Source organism: Tenrec ecaudatus, chromosome 6 (assembly GCF_050624435.1).
Source record: "Tenrec ecaudatus isolate mTenEca1 chromosome 6, mTenEca1.hap1, whole genome shotgun sequence".
In the NCBI taxonomy this organism is placed as follows: domain Eukaryota; kingdom Metazoa; phylum Chordata; class Mammalia; order Afrosoricida; family Tenrecidae; genus Tenrec; species Tenrec ecaudatus.
The window spans coordinates 68,787,147-68,806,967 of NC_134535.1; the positions used below are offsets into that span (position 1 = coordinate 68,787,147).

Consider the following 19,821-nt stretch of genomic DNA (forward strand, 5'->3'; position numbering starts at 1 on the left):
TGGTAGAGAATCAGGGAAAAGGAAGAAGACCCTCACCCAAATGACCTGCTAGTGGTGGGCTCAAGCATAACAACTATTGAGTATGGCCCAGGACCAGGCAATGCTTTGTTCTTTCTATACAGAGTTGCAATTAGCTGGAATATAATCAATCGGTACCTAAAAGCTACAACATAATTTATTTAGTTGAATGTTTCACGGGCATCACACATTGAGCATGTCTCAAAATGAATAAATAATCTTCACGCCCCAAATTTGCTTCTCCTACCTCAAAACTGTTTCTCCCACTTGTTCCTTCTGCCACCACTTAGTTTCGTTAAATGGCCATATTTACCATTATGATGTATGAGGCAGAAACTAGAGATACTTTAAGTCCATCTTTCATTTAAGTGTTTTCTACATTCAAGAGATTGTTCTAGGTAACGGAAATATATCAATAGCTAAAATAGAGTCCCTGCTCTCATGGAACTGATCTCTCTCTTTGAGTGTTGAAAGGAGGCAATAAACACCGCCCCCCTCTACAATACATATAGTGCATTTCAGCTGGTCTTGCATGTTGTATAGATTATGGACAGGACAGGCCCTATCTTACACAGAATCATGTGAAGAAGCTGACATTTAGCACAGGCCTAAGGGAAGAGAGAAAGAACAAGCATACAAATAATTGGAAGATGAACACTCCAGGTATAGGAAATTACAAGGTTAAGGGCCCTTAGCATGTTCGAGGGGTCAGTAGTTTGGAGTGATGTGGAAACAAAGATTTCTCTCAACTCATCTCCCAGAAATATGTTAGACTTAGGACACTGCTTGCAGCTAATGGTACATGATGGTCAAGTTACCTCCCTGAAGGCAGTCAGTTGCCAGACTACTGTCTAAACCCACCACAGGTAGGGCCCCGCTCTGTGCTGTTAAGGACAATGGGCTACTTCACTCTAAAGGTTTGTGGCCATTAGTCTGGTCCCTGAGATGAGGCTTACATCCTACTGAGAATGGTTTCTATAGTGAGCCAGAGAACAGGTCAAACCTGTTCAGTGACATCCAAAGTTAGGCTGCCATCTTGAATCTAGGATCCACCCATCTTGTCACATGTATACCCCAAATCCATTCTCTTCCTATTGTGTATATACCCCTAGATCACCCCCGCTCCCATTACTGTATTACCTATAGCACAATCCTTTGCTGTGACATATGTCTTCACCTGTAATTGGGGGGCTTGCACATCCCCAGAAAATATAAAAGCCTTGGTTAGCAATAAAGATCTTTCTTTCTCTCCATGTGGACCACCAAGTGAGGCTGAGGTGATGAGCATGTTACCATGAAATGTGTATGACTCTCCATTATTTCAATCTCTTTTCTATCTCTCATGCTCTCTATGACTTTACTATAATCTTTACTTATTATCACTGTACAATTGTGCTTACCGGACCTGTGATGATGTGTTAGGGGCTGGTCTACCCTGACAGAGTGAAGTGAGCATAAAAAGAAAGTGGTAGGAAACAGTAGGAGGCCAGAGCACACAGAGCCATATAGTCTGTTTTAAGGTCTATCTTTTGTTCAATGAAATGAGAAGGTACACTATAGCTTCTCAACTTTACCAAGCAAGATGTGCTCTCCCAGGGGCTAGTGTCGCCTGATAATGTGTTCAAAGTATATGAGATGAAATCTCCCCATCTTCATTTCTAAGGAGTATTCCAGTTGTATTTACAGAATTTTCTCTTTATTATGCTTATCCTGAATCGTTATTTACTTAATGTAATCTCCCAGTAGATTACAAGTTCAACAAAAACATAATGTTTTGGTCATTATGATGAAATTAGTGCCCGTCAATAGGAAGGCATTTACTAAGTATCCACTAGTTTCTTTTCTTTTTATCATCTTATTGGGGGGCTCTTATAAGAATCCATACATTAATTGTATCAATTATATGTTTGCTGAGAAAAATAGAAATGAATTACTGTATATACTTGAGTATAAGTCAAGTGTTCAGCACATTTTTAATCCAGTTTTTGTGGTTAAATTAGGTGCCTCCACCAGAGCAAATGGAGGGGGAGGAAGAGAGAGTGGAGAACATCCTGGCCCACCAATCCTTGAGGGTGATATTCCCGTTCAGAGCAGCCAATTCACAGAGAAGACCACATGGCCGGCCCCACTATGAGACATGACATCCCTCACTGACCCATAGCTCTACAGGGGAAAACACTGGAGACACAGTGTGGGAATTGCGCCCCATCTGATCCCACCACGCCAAGGCAAAACACTAAGAGCGTGCAACGGAACAGCAAAGGAATGGAGCAACGAAGTCCCGAGGGAATTCCAAAAATAGACTTTGGGGCCAGGGCTTGGTGTCCCAACAGACTGGACTGGAAAACATTCCTAAAGGCCAACAAACAGTCCTTGAACTAACTACAAGCTTTTCTTTTTTGTTGTTTTTGTGTTATTCTTGTCATTGGCTTTTTGTTGTTGTAGTTTTGTTTTATTTTGTTGCTTGGTTTTGTGCTGTCTTGTTTTTGTGCATGCTATTATCTCCACAGATCTGTCTAAATAAGGTAGGCTGGATGAACAATCTGGAGGAGAAAGCAACGGGACTGACAGTTCTGGGGGGACATGGGACAGGAGGAGTGGGGGGAATTGAAGTGGTATTAACAAACCCAGGGACAAGGGAACGACAAGTGATCCAAATCGGTGGTAAAGAGGGTGTAGGAGGCCTGGTAGGGCATTATCAAAGGTAATGCAACTGAGAGGAATTACTGAAACCCAAATGAAGGCTGAGCATGATAGTGGAACAAGAGGAAAGTCAAAGGAAATAGAGGAAAGAGCTAAGAAAGAGCTATAGAGGTATAAGTAAAGGCATGTACATATGCAACTATATTTATATATGAGGATGGGGAAATAGATCTATGTGTATATATTTATAGGTTTAGTATTTAGGTAGCTGATGGACATTGGGCTGCCACTCAAGTACTTCCTCAATGCAAGAACACTTTGGTCTATTCAACTGGCATTCCATGATGCTCACCTTCCCAACACAATCACTGAAGACAAAGCGGGTGCATAAGCAAAAGTGGTGAAGAAAGCTGATGGAGCCCCACTATCAAAAGATATAGCATGTAGAGTCTTAAAGACTTGAAGGTAAACAAGTGGTCAGAAGCAACAAAGTCCACATGGAGGAAGCACACCAGCCTGTATGATCACGAGGTGCCGATAAGATCTGTTATCAGGCATCAAAGAACAACAAATCATATCACTGTGTGCTCACTTCCCCAATATGATCACTGAAGACAAATGGGTACATAAGCAAATAAGGTAAAGAAAGCTGATGGTACCCGGCTATCAAAAGATATAGCGGCTGGGGTCTTAAAGGTTTGAAGGTAAACAAGTGGCCATCTAGCTCAGAAGCAACAAAGTCCACATGGAAGAAGTACACCAGCATGTGTGATTACAGGGTGTTGAAGAAATCAGCTATCAGGCATCAAAGAACAAAAAAAAATCATATCATTGTGAATGAGGGGGAGTAAAGAATGGGGACCCAAAACCCATCTGCAGGCAACTGGACATCCCCTCACAGAAGGGTCATGGGAGGAGATGAGCCAGTCAGGGTGCAGTGTAGCAATGATGAAACATACAACTTTCCTCTAGTTCCTAAATGCTTTAAATACCCCGGCCCCCTCAATATCATGATCCCAATTCTACATTACAAATCTGGCTAGACCAGAGGATGTACACTGTACATACAGAAACTGGAAACACAGGGAATCCAGGACAGATGAACCCTTCAGGACCAGTGGTGAAAGTGGAGATATTGGGAGGGAGGAGGGAAGGTGGGGTGGAAAGGGGGAATGGATTACAAGGATCTACATATAACCTCTTCCCTGGGGGAAACAAGAAAAGTGGGTGAAAGGAGACATCAGACAGTGTAAGATATGGCAAAATAATAATACTCTATAAATTATCAATGGCCTATGAAGGAGGTGGGAGTGGGGAGAGAGGGAAAAAAATGAGGAGCTGATGCCAGGGGGCTTAAGTGGAGAGCAAATGTTTTGAGGATGATGAGGGCAATGAATGTACAAATGTGCTTTACACAATTGATGTATGTTTGGATTGTGATAAGAGTTGTACGAGCACCCAACAAAATGATTTAAAATAAAAATAGGTGCCTCGGCCGATATTCGGGTTGGCTTATACGAGAGTATAATTACTTAAGTATACCATATTAAAAAAAGAGGCTGCCTATATACTGTTTACCTTCAATGCTCTGAAGAGAATATTCTTAATATAACTTATTGTTCTTAAAATTAATGTTATCAAAGGAGAAAAGAATCTACACATAATATTCAGAAGAATGAAAGCAATTTCAAAAGGAATTCTTGAATGTTTCGAACATTCTTCTATCAAAGCAAAAGGTGAACATATCAGCTCCATTTCTGAAGGCCACACGATAATGCTACTTTATGAGTACCTTTTGCATTGCTGTTTTGTGTCATTGAGGTGATTCAGACTTAGTGACTCAATGTGACAAAGCTGAACTGTTCCACGGAATTTTCTAAGATGTGCAGTCTTTTTGGAGCAGATCCCCCCCATCTATTCTCCTATGGTGTGGCTGGTGGGTTTGAACCCTGTTCTTTTTGACTAGCAATTGAGTACTTATCAATTTAAAAAGCATGGCTGTTTATTGTGGGGTACATATATTTGGCAATGAGAACAAAACATTCCTCACAGTTCAATTAGCAGAACTTTGAAAGAATATATTATCTCAGAATGTTCTGAAGAAAATCCCAGTTTTAAAACATTCATTAATTCGCTTTAATAAATGAAAATTCACTCAAACTTTCCTAATTATCCAACTCACAGATCACTGTGAAGATGAAATAACTAAGTACCAACACAAGCAACCTGTAGTATGCAATGGATTGTATTGTTTTTAATAGATAAGGTGAGTTCAATTTTGAGCTACTAACTAGTGAATGATTTTCATGTTGTTGTGTAATGTTAAGTTTATTTAAATTCAAATTGACCGCTTGTGACAGGAGAATTACCACACAGAGTTTTCTTGGCTATATTTACTGAAGCTGATAGCTAAATCTCTCTCCTACAGAATGCAGGCTAGGTTTGAACCATCAATTCTTTAGTTAGCAGCTAAGTGCTTAACCGTTGTACTTCCAGGGCTCTAGAATTATTGAACTGAACATCCATATAGCAATGTGATAACTAGAATGAAGTTGATTGTGTCCAACAAGAATCATCATAAATTATTCGTTCTTACAAATGAAAGAGAAAGAAGACAGGCCTTAACATCAGTGATGCTAAAAGAACAAAATCCAATAGACAAGTACTCTCCAGCAGGGCTTCAAACCAGCTTCATCATGTCTAGTGGAAAAGAGGGCAGCACACACATTGCATTGCAGCCAGATGCCTTGTACTGTTGATTTTGACCCGAATAGCAAACCGGCAGTGGTGCTCTGCTCAAAGATGGTACCTGACAGGCATGATCAAAGTGGCATGGTTGGACTAATCTGAATCTGCAGAGATTTGATTGCTATGCAAAGCATACCCTGCCTTTGTTTCCATTACTGATTTGAAGTCCTAGCTTTTTAGAAATAGTTAAATATAGCATAGCTTCAATAGACCAGAATTTAAATGTACACATTAAAACCAAATAGGCATGAAAAGCCCCAAAAGTTGGTTTAATAAATGCTTGGAATTCTAAGTCATTTTCCATTGCATGATAGAATTAATAATCATGTCTTTGACCATTACACTTTCTTCTTAATGACTTCTTAGATTTGATTAAATAATGCTATTATATCTAAGTAAAGAGTTTAAACACGACCAATTTACACCATGCTATCTTACAGTGGAAGAGAACACATGACTTCTTGCTTCTAGCAAGTCAGTCATGAGCCTCTGAAGTCTTGACAAGCATTAGAGTGCTCTCAAGTCTACTGAATGAATGCCACTGAAGTTATCTCCAGTGTCAAGTTTTAAAACTGCCCATTCTCTAAATGGAGGGATAGACTTAGAAAACTATTTAAAGAACTTATAAAGTGTTACTATCACAATGGGATGGTGATGTTTGCTTCGAATCATAACTACTTATGGGGTCAGCGCTAACTTGCACTCAAGAATCTGGAGTTACAAAGTACCCTGTAGATTGAGTATCGATAGAGTTCTATGCTATTATGCACTTAACTAGCAGTTGCCTTAAAGAAAGCTAAACTAGCACAGATCAGAAATGAGGTAGATGATAAGCACCAGTTTATAATAATGCTAACTAAAAAACAATGATGATATTTAATTATTTCTGTTAGCTTCTACTAGCTCTAGCCAATGTGGGAAACTTGTAGGAAGGGCATGAAAGCTAGAATTTTCTAGTTGCTGTGCTTAACGTCTTGAAATTAAGAAAGGCCAAAGTTCACTCGAACACCCGTATTTGACATTCAACATATGTAATCTACTACCCTATGATCTTTACTCACTTAATCCTCCCGAAAAAGCTCTCTGAGATGGGTACTACGAGTTTCCTAACACTTTATCTAGAGTAACAAATCTAATAAGCCACCTTTCTTGAACTGTAAAATTAGTTTTCAAGAGGCGTACACTTTTTTTTTTCTTGGCTAGTTTGTTTGTCAAAATGTTTTCAGATTCTTGAAAGTCCATGAGAATGTTTCTTATACCATTAAGTAAAGCAAAGATGGGGTGTTTGGCACTTCATTCAACCAAAGCAAACTTAGTTTAATTGTTTCAATAGCTTTTCAATAAAAAAGAAATCCTGATGCAAAACAGCATCAAATCCCATTATCTAGACTATACAAAGAGGTACCTCCCATCCCACCCCCACCCCCCCAAAAAAAAAACCAACAGCAGGAAAAAAGCTCTGCTGGCCAGAGCTTTCGGAGTATGCATTGTTCTCACTAGGCGAGCAACAAGCAACTTGCCCTGACTCAGGTGCACCCAGTGGTTTTGCCTGTGAAGATTCTCTCTAGTCACAGGGAATATTTTTGTACAAGGTGTTCTCCTTAAATCTTGTTTTTTTAGAAGGCTGATTTAAAAGAACAGCATAAGGCAGTGAAATGTTTCCTGCTTGAGGAAAATGCCACAGAAACTGATGTGATGTGGAACACAGCAAGTGATTTTGTTTAAAAAAAGGTGAAATGTTGATTGAGAACAAACCTCATTCTGGATGTCCGTCAACTTCCCCAACGGACGAAATGTCCACTTGGAAGTTCATTCCACCAGGTCAGACTGTTAATCAAACTTTCTATTTAGAAGTTCTGAAAAGATTGCGTAACTGTGTGTGACAAAAAAGGCCTGATTTGTGGTAGCCAGGAGACTGGTTTTTGTCACCATGACAGTGCACTTGCTCAAACAGCTATCTCAGTGTGCCAGTTTTTGACAAAAAAACAGCATGCCTCTTTTGCCCCCCGCACCTTACTTGCTGGATCTTGCTCTGTGATACTGTTTTGTGTCCTCAAATGAAGGATATTAAAGGAACGCAATTTGATGACACAGAAGTGGTGAAGGTGCTGTCACGAGGGAGGTGCTGTCAGCTATCCAAACAGATGAGTTTGAAAAATGTTTCCAAGAATGGATTAGCATATTTTACAAATGTATTAAGTATAACGGAGAGTACTTTGAAGGTAGGTGATAAGGTTGTTTCCAAAAAAATTAAATACATAGCTTTGAAAAAAATTCTGTTTTTTAGGGGTACCCCTTGTAGGGTTGGTAGCTATGTTTGGCACTGAATAAAGAATACTTAAAAACTAAAAACAACATAGCTACTCATGAGAAATTTTTAATTTCATTCATACAATGTCATCAGAGAAAATCTTGTATGTGAACACAATAGAATAACATAATAGCAATAATAATATTAAATCATATTCAGATTGGTGCATAGTTTGAAATAATGAGAAATCAAGACTTTACTATCTCACGGTTACTGATGGGTAGGTAGTACAACCCATTTTCAATAGAAAAAAATATACATTGCTTTTCATAGCATTTATTTTATTAGATCTAGCAACCTTATGCAAGCAGCCGTGGTGACATAGTGACTGCACACTGTGCTGTGACCTTCAATGTCAGCAATTTGAAATTATCAGCCATCTTCAGAAGACTTTCTACTCTGGTAAAGCGTTAGGGGCTCAGAAACTCCAAGGGGCAGTTCGACCCTGTCCTATAGGGTCGCTATGAGTCAGTATTGATTGACTTGATGGCAGTAGGTTCATATAATAAAAAGTTCTCAACCTTCTTAAGGGTTATGTAATATAAGAGATAACATTACATTTTAAAGCAAACATCAATAGAAATGTTGTTTTATCATATTCTTGGAGGTGACGGATTTGTCATAGAAGTTAAAAGGAAAGTTGCAGTTATGTAACTTGAAGAAACAGTATCAGAAAAAGGTTAGTTTTAAAAAACTACTTTATTATTTGTCTACTATCCTTTCACCTGATGATCTATTCACTTACATTAATTTTTAATGAAAAAGAGAAGAAAAGGCTACTGCCACCATTTTGTATTCCTCTGAGTTTGAATTTTCCTTTTGAGAGCTGCATCTGAATCAATTAAAAATTCTTAGAACTTAAAAAATGTGAAACTAACATTTCAGCTTCTCTAATTGTAGATTTGGATTAAAAGCTAAAATGCGTTAGCAACAAAAGTACGAATTCATCTTTCCCTTCCTTTCTCAGTGAGCATGAAGAATTTTATTTTAAAGAAAATAGTTTCTAATCAATTGATGATATAAGCATATAACATAGCTTGAATACTATTGAAATTTCAATCAAGTTTCCTATAATGCGATTCTTAGAAATATTAAGCAATCACCCTTGATGACGATGCCTCAGTTTAAATAGAACATGCAAAGGTAAAGTATACTAAAAGAGAGGATCAGCATTATGAAATCTACTGCTCTACTGTACTAAAATAGTTTTGAGCAGAAGTAAAGTGAAGCTTCTCTTATAAGAAACAATATATCAGAAGGCAAAACAAAACTACAAATTTGCTCAACATCACTAACCTGAAGATTTAATTTTAGTACTGTTTTGAGAAACAAGTTAAACAAAAATCTAAGTAGATCATATCAAAGGCAAAGGAAACTAGAATGTAATATTGCTTGTGAAGGAATGTAGTCTGAATGCCAAAATAATCCATGAACAGCAATATTCTATTCTCTATAACAGGTATACATTTATAATGCCTATAGTGTTAAAATATTTTCTTAGTATTTATGAAAAAGCACCAATATTTTCTATATTAGAATATTTAAAGCACAATCAAACAAACCTTGAACTATATGAAGTCTCTGGAACCATAGTAATTTTGACAGTGGAAAGAGGAGTTAATAAAAATTATTTTGACTTGGAGATCTGAGAACAGGGTTTTCTGGTATTGATCAAACCACCATTTATAAAAAGAATTTTCCAGAGATGGTACTAAGGATGATTTTTTTTTAGTAACCAAGTAGGGAAATCCATAAGGTATCCTAAAAGAGTTACCATCTGCCTGCACGTGTCCCTACCTCTGAAGGCTGATCTAGCTTACTTTATTATCTAAAGAACAATGAAATTATTTTTTGACTTAACCTCTATCACTTTCTTGAAAAATAAAGATGTTTTTAATAATACTTTTAATCATGTTAGGGTCTTTGAACAGTATTGCATATATTAAAGATTATGCTTGAGTAGACCAGCATTTCCCAAAGTGAGCAATACTGCCCTGGGGGGGAGGATTCCCAATAGAACAACTCCAGGGGGAGGTAGCTGCAAAAACAGGTACCTACACTTTATCCTGGATCATGGGCTATAATACCAAGATTTCTAAATGCTGAGGGAGGGGGAGGTGCTGAGTAATTTTTTTAATGAAAAGGGGAGGTAGAATAAATAGGTTTGGGAACCTATGAGGTAAGCTACTCACTGAGTAGGACAACTCTAAACCAAGAAACCATAAGTTATGCTGTCCTCCCTATCTGAGAGGGTCCAACTCCCATCCTAAGTCTTATTAGCTAAATTCTAATGTTCTAGGAATGGCTCATTTGGTAGACAAGTGAATTAATGACAGTGTAGAAAAAGACTCATTTAGAATTTTGGATAGTGAAGAGGCTTGTACTTATCTCAGATAGCAAAAGATTTATAATAAGGTCTTTATTAATCTGTAGATGTATTTTTTTGTATTTACTCTCTATCTTGGGGAGACTCAATTATCAAAATATAGAGGATAAATATACATATTTAAAAGCAAAAGTGTAAGTTTAAAAAGGTTAAATTCAAGTATTAAAAATAATATTTTTGGTTTAAATGCAAATTTTGCTTATTAAAGAAGAATGAAATAAACGTACTACTTTTATACAGAGTGATAATGATATTAAAACAGAAATATGTCATTACTTCATGATTAACCAAAGGCACAAATACCATATATGCTTTTGTATAAGCTGAGTTTTTGAGTACATTTTAAATTCAGTTTTTGTGGTAAAATTAGGTGCCTTAGCTGATATTTGGGTCAGCTTATACTCAAATATATACGGTATCTAACAAGTTAGATTGGAAGTGAGCGATACTTAATCAGGATGCAAAGGGAAGCTCTCTGGAGGTAACAGAGAAAATGAGAAGGCAGGGATTTCCTATATTCTAAATTAAAAGACTTTTAAGGGGAAGCTAAAGTAATTTTTTTAAAGTAATTTTATTAACCATATTAACGTTTTTTAACATCCATCAAAAGCAAAAGACTTAGACTGAATATATAGAGATCTTACTAGCTGTTGCTCCCCACCCCTTCTTAGAGATCCAAAACCCTCTGTTTAGAATTATATTTTTTACATGAAACAGTATTTAATCTTCTAGTATAAGGTAATTAATTAGTCAGAAGTCATCTGGTTGAGAAATATGACAATAGTCTAATCCCATTAGTGCATAAATGGGCTAAATGTATATGATTGAATCATTCATGAAAATAAAAATTCTCAAAACACACAGAATACTCCTAATAAGTGTGACATGAAAAACCAACTCTATTCTTGTCTGATTGATCTCCATGAAATGCAAGAGCGTCACTATGTTTGGAAAGACCTACCTGAATAGCTGAGTTCATGAAACACGTATTTCCCAAGTTACTTAGGCCACAGAGGCCAGGTTGTTCATTGTTTCTTCCAGGTTCTGAATAATCATAGTTCTTATAAGCAGCGTATGATGGGAGACAATAATTTGAATTTTTCACACTAGAAAATATAAAAAAATATTTTTCATAATGTATCCAATAATTACAATAGTTATGATACAATGAGCAAATATTTTAACCCACTTAAGATAGGTTTTCAGTCGTTACACTTTTTCATAAATCCCTTAATTCAAGTATTTTTTAAGACTTATGTTTCAACAAAAATAACCCTTATTAAGACATTGCTCATCCAATCAACAAAAGTCACTATACTATGTCCTATATCAACAATACTCAAAACAAACTTATTGCTGAGTCAAAGCAGATTCATAGGGACCCTACAGGACAGGGTGGAACTACCCCTGTGAGTTTCTGAGACTGTAACACTTTACAAGAGTAGAATGACCTATCTTTCTCCCTCGACGTGGTTGGTGGTTTTTGAACTGCTGACCTCGCAGTTAGCAGCCCAGTGCATAATCACCATGCCACCAGCGCTCCCTCACCAACCAATACAAACCACTATTATATCTTTCTACCCTTGATTAACTGGAGCAGTTTCACAGTTCACTCCATTCTTCATTGCTCCATCAAATTTAAAACATTCAGATTTTAAACACCACCCACAGCAATAGATCATCTCATTTATGTCCCTCCTGCATATTGCTACTGTATTAGAGTGAAAACAGAAAAAGGATGAGTTGTGTTTTACTTACAGGTGAAATCAGATTTCTAAGGACACTGTGACATCAGTATTCTGATGCACTCAAGATTCTATTTATAGCTTTATGCTAGACCAGCAAATTCTAGTACTCAATGCAGAAAAAAAGCCTGAGGTGATCAGAAATACAATAATGATTCTATACTAAGCAAAACAGGATCAAAATACAAAAATTATTCTAAACAAGTATCTTCCTTTTTATAATGCATCCTACTTAACTAGATATAACTTAATTCATTTTTTTATTTGTAAAGAAAAAATTTTTTTTAGGAAGGGTGATTTTTTTATAAGTTATCTTATAAAACATTTATGACAGCTACTTTGGATAGAACTCAAAAGCAAATATGCAATATTTTTCCCTTTCATTAGAACAAACCTGAGTCAAGGTCATTTGCTAAAAGTTAAAGGTAAATGATCCAAATAAAAGAATATAATGTTATATGTAAACAATGAATCAGGAACGCCAATAATCTTAATTGGCTGCAATTTCTTTCTGGTACTATCATTTAAAAGGTTATTACTTTAATTTCAAATAGATTCAGTTGTACTTTTTCCCCCCACAAATAACTGTACTACTGCCTGTTCTGATTAAATTTTAAATAAATACATACACCCACATGGATATATACTTACATATACAAGGGAGTTTTTAAAAGTTTATGGAAAAGTAAAATGAAAAGAAAATGGAATTTTCTATGAATTTTCTAAAAATGACACACACACAACTACATACATCTACAATTAAACACACAAAGCTAGCCTACTAATTTTTGTTAAGAATAACACCCCTAGGACAAAAGGACAACTTCTAAGTTCTCAAAAGTTGATCCATGTTTAGATTAAGCAAGAATAGGGCCCAAACAGACATACCCCTGATCAATTCATATGCAGAGCTGCTAGAACAACAGCTGCATACTTGTGGTAATTTAAACAAAAACATATACAGCAAACTAAAATAGAATTCAAGTGTCTTTTGTCTTTCTGCACATCAGCAGCTTTATGATTCCTACTCCTTGTGTTTAATAAAGTGTAAAGTACCTATAATTCAATATACCTTCAATGAATGACTGATTTATTGAACTGTGTGATGGGGACCCAATGCCCATCTGTAGACAGCTGGACATCCCTTGCAGAAGGGTAGTGGGGAGGAGATGAGTCACTCAGGGTTCAGTGTAGCAACAATGAAACTCAAAACCTGCCTCTAGTTCTTAAACGCTTCCTCCCCGCAACTATCATGATCCCAATTCTACCTTGCAGACCTGGTTAGACCAGAGGATGTACAGCGGTGCAGTAGGGATCTGGAAACACAGGGAATCTAGGACGGATGAACCCCTCAGGACCAACAGTGAGAGTGGCGACACCGGGAGGGATGGGGGTGTAGAAAGGGGGAACCAATCTCGGGGATCTACATATAATCTCCTGTCTGGGGGATGAGCAACAGGGTGAGGGGAGATGCCGAGCAGTGTAATTAAGATAAGATAAAATAATAATTTATAAATTATTAAGGGGTCATGAGGGAGGGGGGAACGGGAGGGAGGAGGAGGGAAAAAAGGGAAAATGAGCTGATTCCAGGAAGCCAAGTGGAAGGCGAATTTTGAGAATGATGAGGGCAATGAATGTATAAGGGTGCTTTACTCAATTGATGCATGTATGGATTGTGATAAGAGTTGTATGAGCCCCAATAAAAAGATTTATTTTTTTTGAAAAAGGAAAAAAAGGGGGGAAAAGCTGAAGTATCAAAAAATCCTGTTATTCTTCGTACAAAAGTGCTGTAAATCACAAGGCAAAGGGGAGCCAGATGTTAACTGGCGACCAGGAAAAGAGGGTGAGAAAAGTACGGCACGCAGGGTAAGCTACTGGGAGGCTCGACAAGTTGTTTAAAATGATGAGTCAAAAATGATGATCTGAAATGTAAGCCCTCAAATGATTCACAAAATGTTTTAAAAACTAATGTTAAAATTCAAGGTCTACTATATATGACAAAAACTAAAGGTCTGCATTTATTTAGTATTAAAAAGAATGAAAAAATTCTATGTATTCTGCCTATAATACCACAGTAAAGTTTAACCAGTTAGACTATTTAGGAAAATTATACCTAAATGCATACTTAGGCCTAAAAATACACATAAAACACAAGTTAAAAGACTTTTATAAACACATTTACATACTGATCCTGTAAGTATATATTCAGATAATTATTTCCCCATATGTAATAAACAGATGATGGAAGCTCTATTCTTTTTTGTGATAACATGATAAAACTGGCTGTTTAAGTAGTTCCTGTTTACTGAGAAATTAAACAAAAAACATTCATTGCAAAAAAATTTTTGTTCAATCTAAATCTGCATTTTAAGTGAGAGGGTAAATATAAATCTTTCCCAACCTTCCTCCAAAACTAAGATTGTCTTGATGCGCAATTAATACTGCGAATTAATTTAAAATATTTTAAGACCCTTTAAACTGGCCATTTTAGTTGTTTTGACAATCCACACTAGGTCCTCTGTAAACCAAAGGATTGTTTATCATGGAATATCCAAAGCCTGTGGTGTTTCAGCATTTCAGCAAAGAGGACGCCAACTTCAACCCCAAAGGCAGCCTCTATTATCTTTCATGACTATTTATGACAATCTTTTCCTAATCAACGATCTTAAGCTACTCTGCTTCGCACGAGGTGATGATAAGTAAAAAACCAAAGAACCTAAGTCCACTGACATCCATAAGGCTCACACGGATTCACAGTAACCTGATGGACATGGTACAACTGCTGGATAAGTCTGCCAAGGCAGAAATCTTTACTGGAAGCAGAATTTCATATCTTTTTTTCTGTGGAGCAACTAGTAAGTTAGAATTGCCAACCTTTTGACTACCAGTTGAGTGAGGATTACCTGAATTTACCAGTAAAATTAAATGGGAATTTAAAAAATATATTAGTTTAATTCTGTTGTAGACATCTATCATCTTTAATAAATCTGGGCCTTATCTTCCTATAAAATTCTCAAGCATCTTACTTTTATTACAGATTGACTTTTCAATCATTATTTATATCTGACATTATAAATATTATGTATATGAGGGGATACCCCCCCAAACTGGAATTTTTTTCAAAGCTTTGTATGTAAATTTTTTTTACAAAACAACCTTATCACCTTCAAAGTACTCTCTATTACACTTAATACATTTCTCAAATCTGTGGTTCCATTCTGGGAAACATTTTTCAAGTTGATCTGTTTGGATGGCTGACAGCACCTCCCTTGTTTTTATTCTTCACCTCTTATATTTCTTGAAATTGCTGTCCTTTCATGTCCCTCTTCATTTGTGGAAATAAAACAGAAGTCCCATAAAGCAAGGTCAGTCGAGTAAGGTGTGTGGGGCAAGAATGGCATGCTGTTTTTTGCCAAAAATTGGCACACTGAGATGGCTGCGTGAGCAGGTACACTTTGTCGAAACTGTTATGCAATCTTTCTAGAACCTCTAAATAGAAAGCATGATTAACAGTCTGACCTGGTGGAATGACTCCAAATGCACTATGAGTCGACATTTTCATCTGTTTTGGGTGTTGACGGACATACAGAATGAGGTTTATTATCAATTGGTTTTTCACCTTTTTAAAACAAGAAAATCACTTGTACACTTGAGTTATTTCCATAGCACAATTCTTATAAGCTATGTTCAACATCACAACAGTTTCTGTGGCTATTTTTCAGTGAGAAAAAAAAACCTCACAGCTTCATGCTCTTCTCTGAAATTGGCTGTCACAAAAAGAAGGTTCAAGTGAAACTGCTTGTACAAAAAAATTCACTGTGACGAGAGAGCCTTCCCAGGTGATGTCTCTGGATACATTAACACAGAGAGAGTTGCTCAGTAGCCCTTTTCTGGAAGTTTTGGGGTACTCCCTTGTATGATTTAATATTCATAATTACAATTATTCTTAGTTCACCCTTAGTGAAAAGATGCGTACAGTTTATTATCTTTTCAAAAGCCAGATAAGTAGCTATGTAAGTTATATAACTGAACCTAGCTCTGGTGGTCTCCATAGTCCAGTTTCTTTATACAGTGCAGTCATCTACCTAGAATCATTTACATTTCAAATAGGATATGAAAATTAACAGAAAATACAAATGTGCCTGATGTAGAATGCTAATGACAAAAATACATTTAAACAATGTTTTGAAGGCAGCATTAGAAATATAGCAAAATATCTATAGCAGGGAAGACAATGTAGGTAAAAGAATTATTACTAATGGGAAAAAAGAGTACATGATGAAAAATGTGCATAAATTTTAATAAAGCAAATACCATATGAAGCTACGGAAAAGAGAAATTACTATACAAACTAGGTAAACACTATTTTTAGATTTTTCCCATTGGTCTTTTAATGTTATTGAAATTTATTAACATTAAGTTTAATTTTAAGTACATTTTATTACGTAAGTTAATATTCTTATTTCTGACAGTTAAAAGTATGTCTTAGCAACGTATCAGTATAGGATTTTAAGTTTTAAATTTATAGGTAAATTTCCCTATGAGCATGAGGTTTTAACATAATATTCTCATAAACCATCTTCATTCATATGAAGTTGCAAAAGAACACTTAACTGAAAATAATCAAAAGTGATTTTATATAGTTTTAATTAGAAAGAAACTGTATTTAATCCCATCCGAAGTCTTCAGCTGCTTAGTGTTTCTAAAAGTTAAATGGACAGTAAAAATACAAATTCTATGTGAAAAATTATTTATAATATTTCGAGTTTTAAAAGCAAAACAAACAATAGAAACCAACAACAGCAATTTTTTCTACTATATGTTTACTGTAATATTGTTTTTTAATAAGGGAACAAAGTTTTTCTTTATCTTCTAATTTCTATGCCTGACAATCTTCTTGGAAACTTCAACAGCCATCTCACTTTCCTAGCAATAATTTTAATATCTACCCAATATCTGTTAATATAGAATTTTTAAAACTTTTTTTAAGTGGATAATGTAGAATTCTTAATGAAATAATTTCACATAGAAATGTTGCTTCTAGGCTGATCTGTGTATATATTCTTGGGTCAGTTTAAATTCTTGCGGGCTGTGATATTAATAAGACCTGTCCTCTTATTAGTGTTTCTTTTCAAATTTATTATAGCTATTCTCATCTATTTATATATCCACATAAAGTTTAGAATAAATATTTTAAGTTTCTTCTAAAACATATTTTAAGAGCAATTAATAAAACCTATGAACTCAGTTATTGGTTTAATTTAAATATTATTCATAATAACTTTACTAATTATCTGGGACAAGACTCCATTTGAGAACTAGACAAGCAGTACAGACATTTAACTATATACTGTCAACCTTATACATCACCTAACATTTTCGTATCCAAGAAATGAAAGAGAATAATTCTGGATCAAGGCCTTTCCATAATTTGATTGAACCAATTACAAATATCAAAAGTTTTTTTTTTAACCTTTTCCAATGAAAGACAAATCATGCTCATTATTAAGGTAACAATAGATCCATAAGCAGAACCAGTTGCTGTGGAGTTGATTCCGATTTACTATAGTGCCATGTGTGTCACAGAAGAGCTGTACTTCACAGGGATTGTCAATATCTGATTTCTCAAAAGTGGTTGACCAGGCCTTTTCCAAAAACTCCTATATGTTGACTTTTAAGTCTCCATCCTTTCAGGTAGCAGCAGACTGTGCTACCTGTTTATCCCACACATGTACTTCTAATACAACTATAGTTAGGTGGTACAGTGAAGCCCAAGTGATCTACAGCAAACTGTTTTTCTTATAGAGATAACATACTTTTGCATAATTTTCTTAACTACTCCAAGATTCTGAATGTCATTCTTGATGGGGCAAAGGAAAAGTGACTGTCTTTTTAATAAATGGAAAATTTTGTGTAATTTTGGTCTATTGCCTAGTTGAGAATCACTGATTATACTTTTAGAAAACACTATGTATTGAATGAGAAAACATATCTGGTTCTAAAATGACATCTGAAAGTTTATGTTCGTCCTAAAAGCTGAGCTGAGTGAGTTCTAACAAATTTCCAAACATACGTTAGTAATTTATGTTAGAATCTAAAATTGCTTTATTTTCCGTTTAGCAAGTGAGTATTGTATATGATATACTAAATCAAGAAATTTATAACTGTTTTCTTTTTTTGTAGAACTCTGTGTACTTGCAATGGAAAAGAAACCAGATTTTAAAGCATTAAGACTTTTATCCTAAATTTTAGGAACACGAGATTTTGTTTTTGCAACCACGATAGGGCGATCAATTAAACAAAGAGTTTTTAAGATACAGTGCTTACTTTCTGTTGTTGATGTTGTTATAATTATTTGATAGAGATGAAGGAGAGATCTTTGGTAAAGTTGAAAAATTGGATGCACCTGGGGACCTTTAAAAATATGAAAATGTTAAATTAGATAATAATGCTGAATTTTGAAAGTAATTATGAAATAAAGAAAGAACCAACAGATGACAATGAATGTAGTAAATGAATGCTGGAAAACAGATTTATGAGCAAAAATAACTAAAATATCCTTTGGCTTTCAATTTCCAGTGAATTCTTTCACATTCAAGTGCAATGGGGAACTTCTTCCAAGTGAAATTCATCAAATTAAATATGTCCTTTGATGTAATATACCCAGCACACCCATTTCTGAATTTAGGTAATCACTGCTACCATTTTACCATCAATAATTTCCATAAATCAACGGAATGAAAACATTGAATTTTCCAAGGAGCTATGTAAAAGTATTAACTCTCTCACTAGCATGGCATTCTAATTACATACAAGACTGATAGTGCTCAGAGACTGTTACCCACTCTACAACTTTAAGGCAAGGTAGACAGACTTGTATCACAGAATTCTAAACATGATCCAAGTAGTAGTTTGGGGAGAAAAATTATCTACAAAAACAACAGAAAAGACATAAATCTGATTGTATAAGACACATCTCACTAATTCAAAATATTTTAGGAGAAACTGCAATTATGAAAGGATTTTCATAAAAATATTCCCTAAAGTTAAGCCTGGGATATAAAGAATGGATTTATTATAAAGAATTGAATGCCTTTAAGGTCTATGAAGGATTAAATATTACCCTTGTAATTTTCTAAACACTTACCGTATATACTCAAGTATAAGCCAACCTGAATATTAGCTGAGGCACCGAATTTTCCCACAAAAATTGCATTAACAATGTGTTGAAAAACTTGGCTTACACTCAAATATTTATGGTAATGTACTAGGCAACATTTCGACGACAGGCAGTATAAAGTTAAGTTTCAGCTCCTGCATCTCAGGCTTCATATATTCTAAACTAGTGAGGCCTAAAATGACTCGATTTTAAAAATTATTTTTCCTCCTGTCCTCAAGTGGTAATATACAATGAAATGACTAATGGGAAAAAGTATTAATTTATAAAATGAAAAATCTGCTTTTAAATCACTTGGATTTTACTAAACCTACAGACATACATCAATTTCTCATTTATCAGCATGGTTAGGTTCCAAAATACCAGACTGTGATGAGAAAATCGAATGTTATGCAAAATAGAGGCTCGTCACATTACTGCAAAATTACATCATTATATAAATGCCAAATTACACCACTACATTAACTGCCAGAACACTAACGGCCAAGTCAAGGTGACTCGCAACCTTAACCACACAGCCGCTCTTAGAAGCCTCTTTGTGTGCGTTTTCTTTTTTTGCCTCCTGTCCCACTGATTAGCAACAGTGAGGATAATGAGAGTAAAGAAAAATGGAATGAAATATCAATGATTTAATATGTGCCTTTCATAGTAATTTCTTTGAAATTCATTCAAATACTTAAATATCAATGGAATGATTACTATTGATTTGTCATGCTAAATACTAGAAAAAAATGATAGTCCTTGATCTCAAATATCTCCCAAATGAATGGGAAAAGAGATACATATATAAATT

At 35.5% G+C, this 19,821-nt stretch overlaps 1 protein-coding gene across 5 annotated transcripts in view; it reads right to left on the reverse strand.

Moving 5' to 3' along the window:
- USP15 (ubiquitin specific peptidase 15) overlaps positions 1-19,821 on the reverse strand; it is a 135,034-nt gene that overhangs the window by 43,213 nt on the left and 72,000 nt on the right. For 3 of the 5 annotated variants that reach the window (XM_075551349.1, XM_075551350.1, XM_075551353.1), the window contains exons 7-8: positions 18,179-18,265; positions 11,068-11,212 (exon numbers count right to left, since the gene is read on the reverse strand). In XM_075551349.1, coding sequence (XP_075407464.1) covers positions 11,068-11,212; positions 18,179-18,265 — 232 coding nt within the window. The remainder of the gene's footprint in view (positions 1-11,067; positions 11,213-18,178; positions 18,266-19,821) is intronic. The other 2 variants (XM_075551351.1, XM_075551352.1) reach the window with 1 other exon arrangement.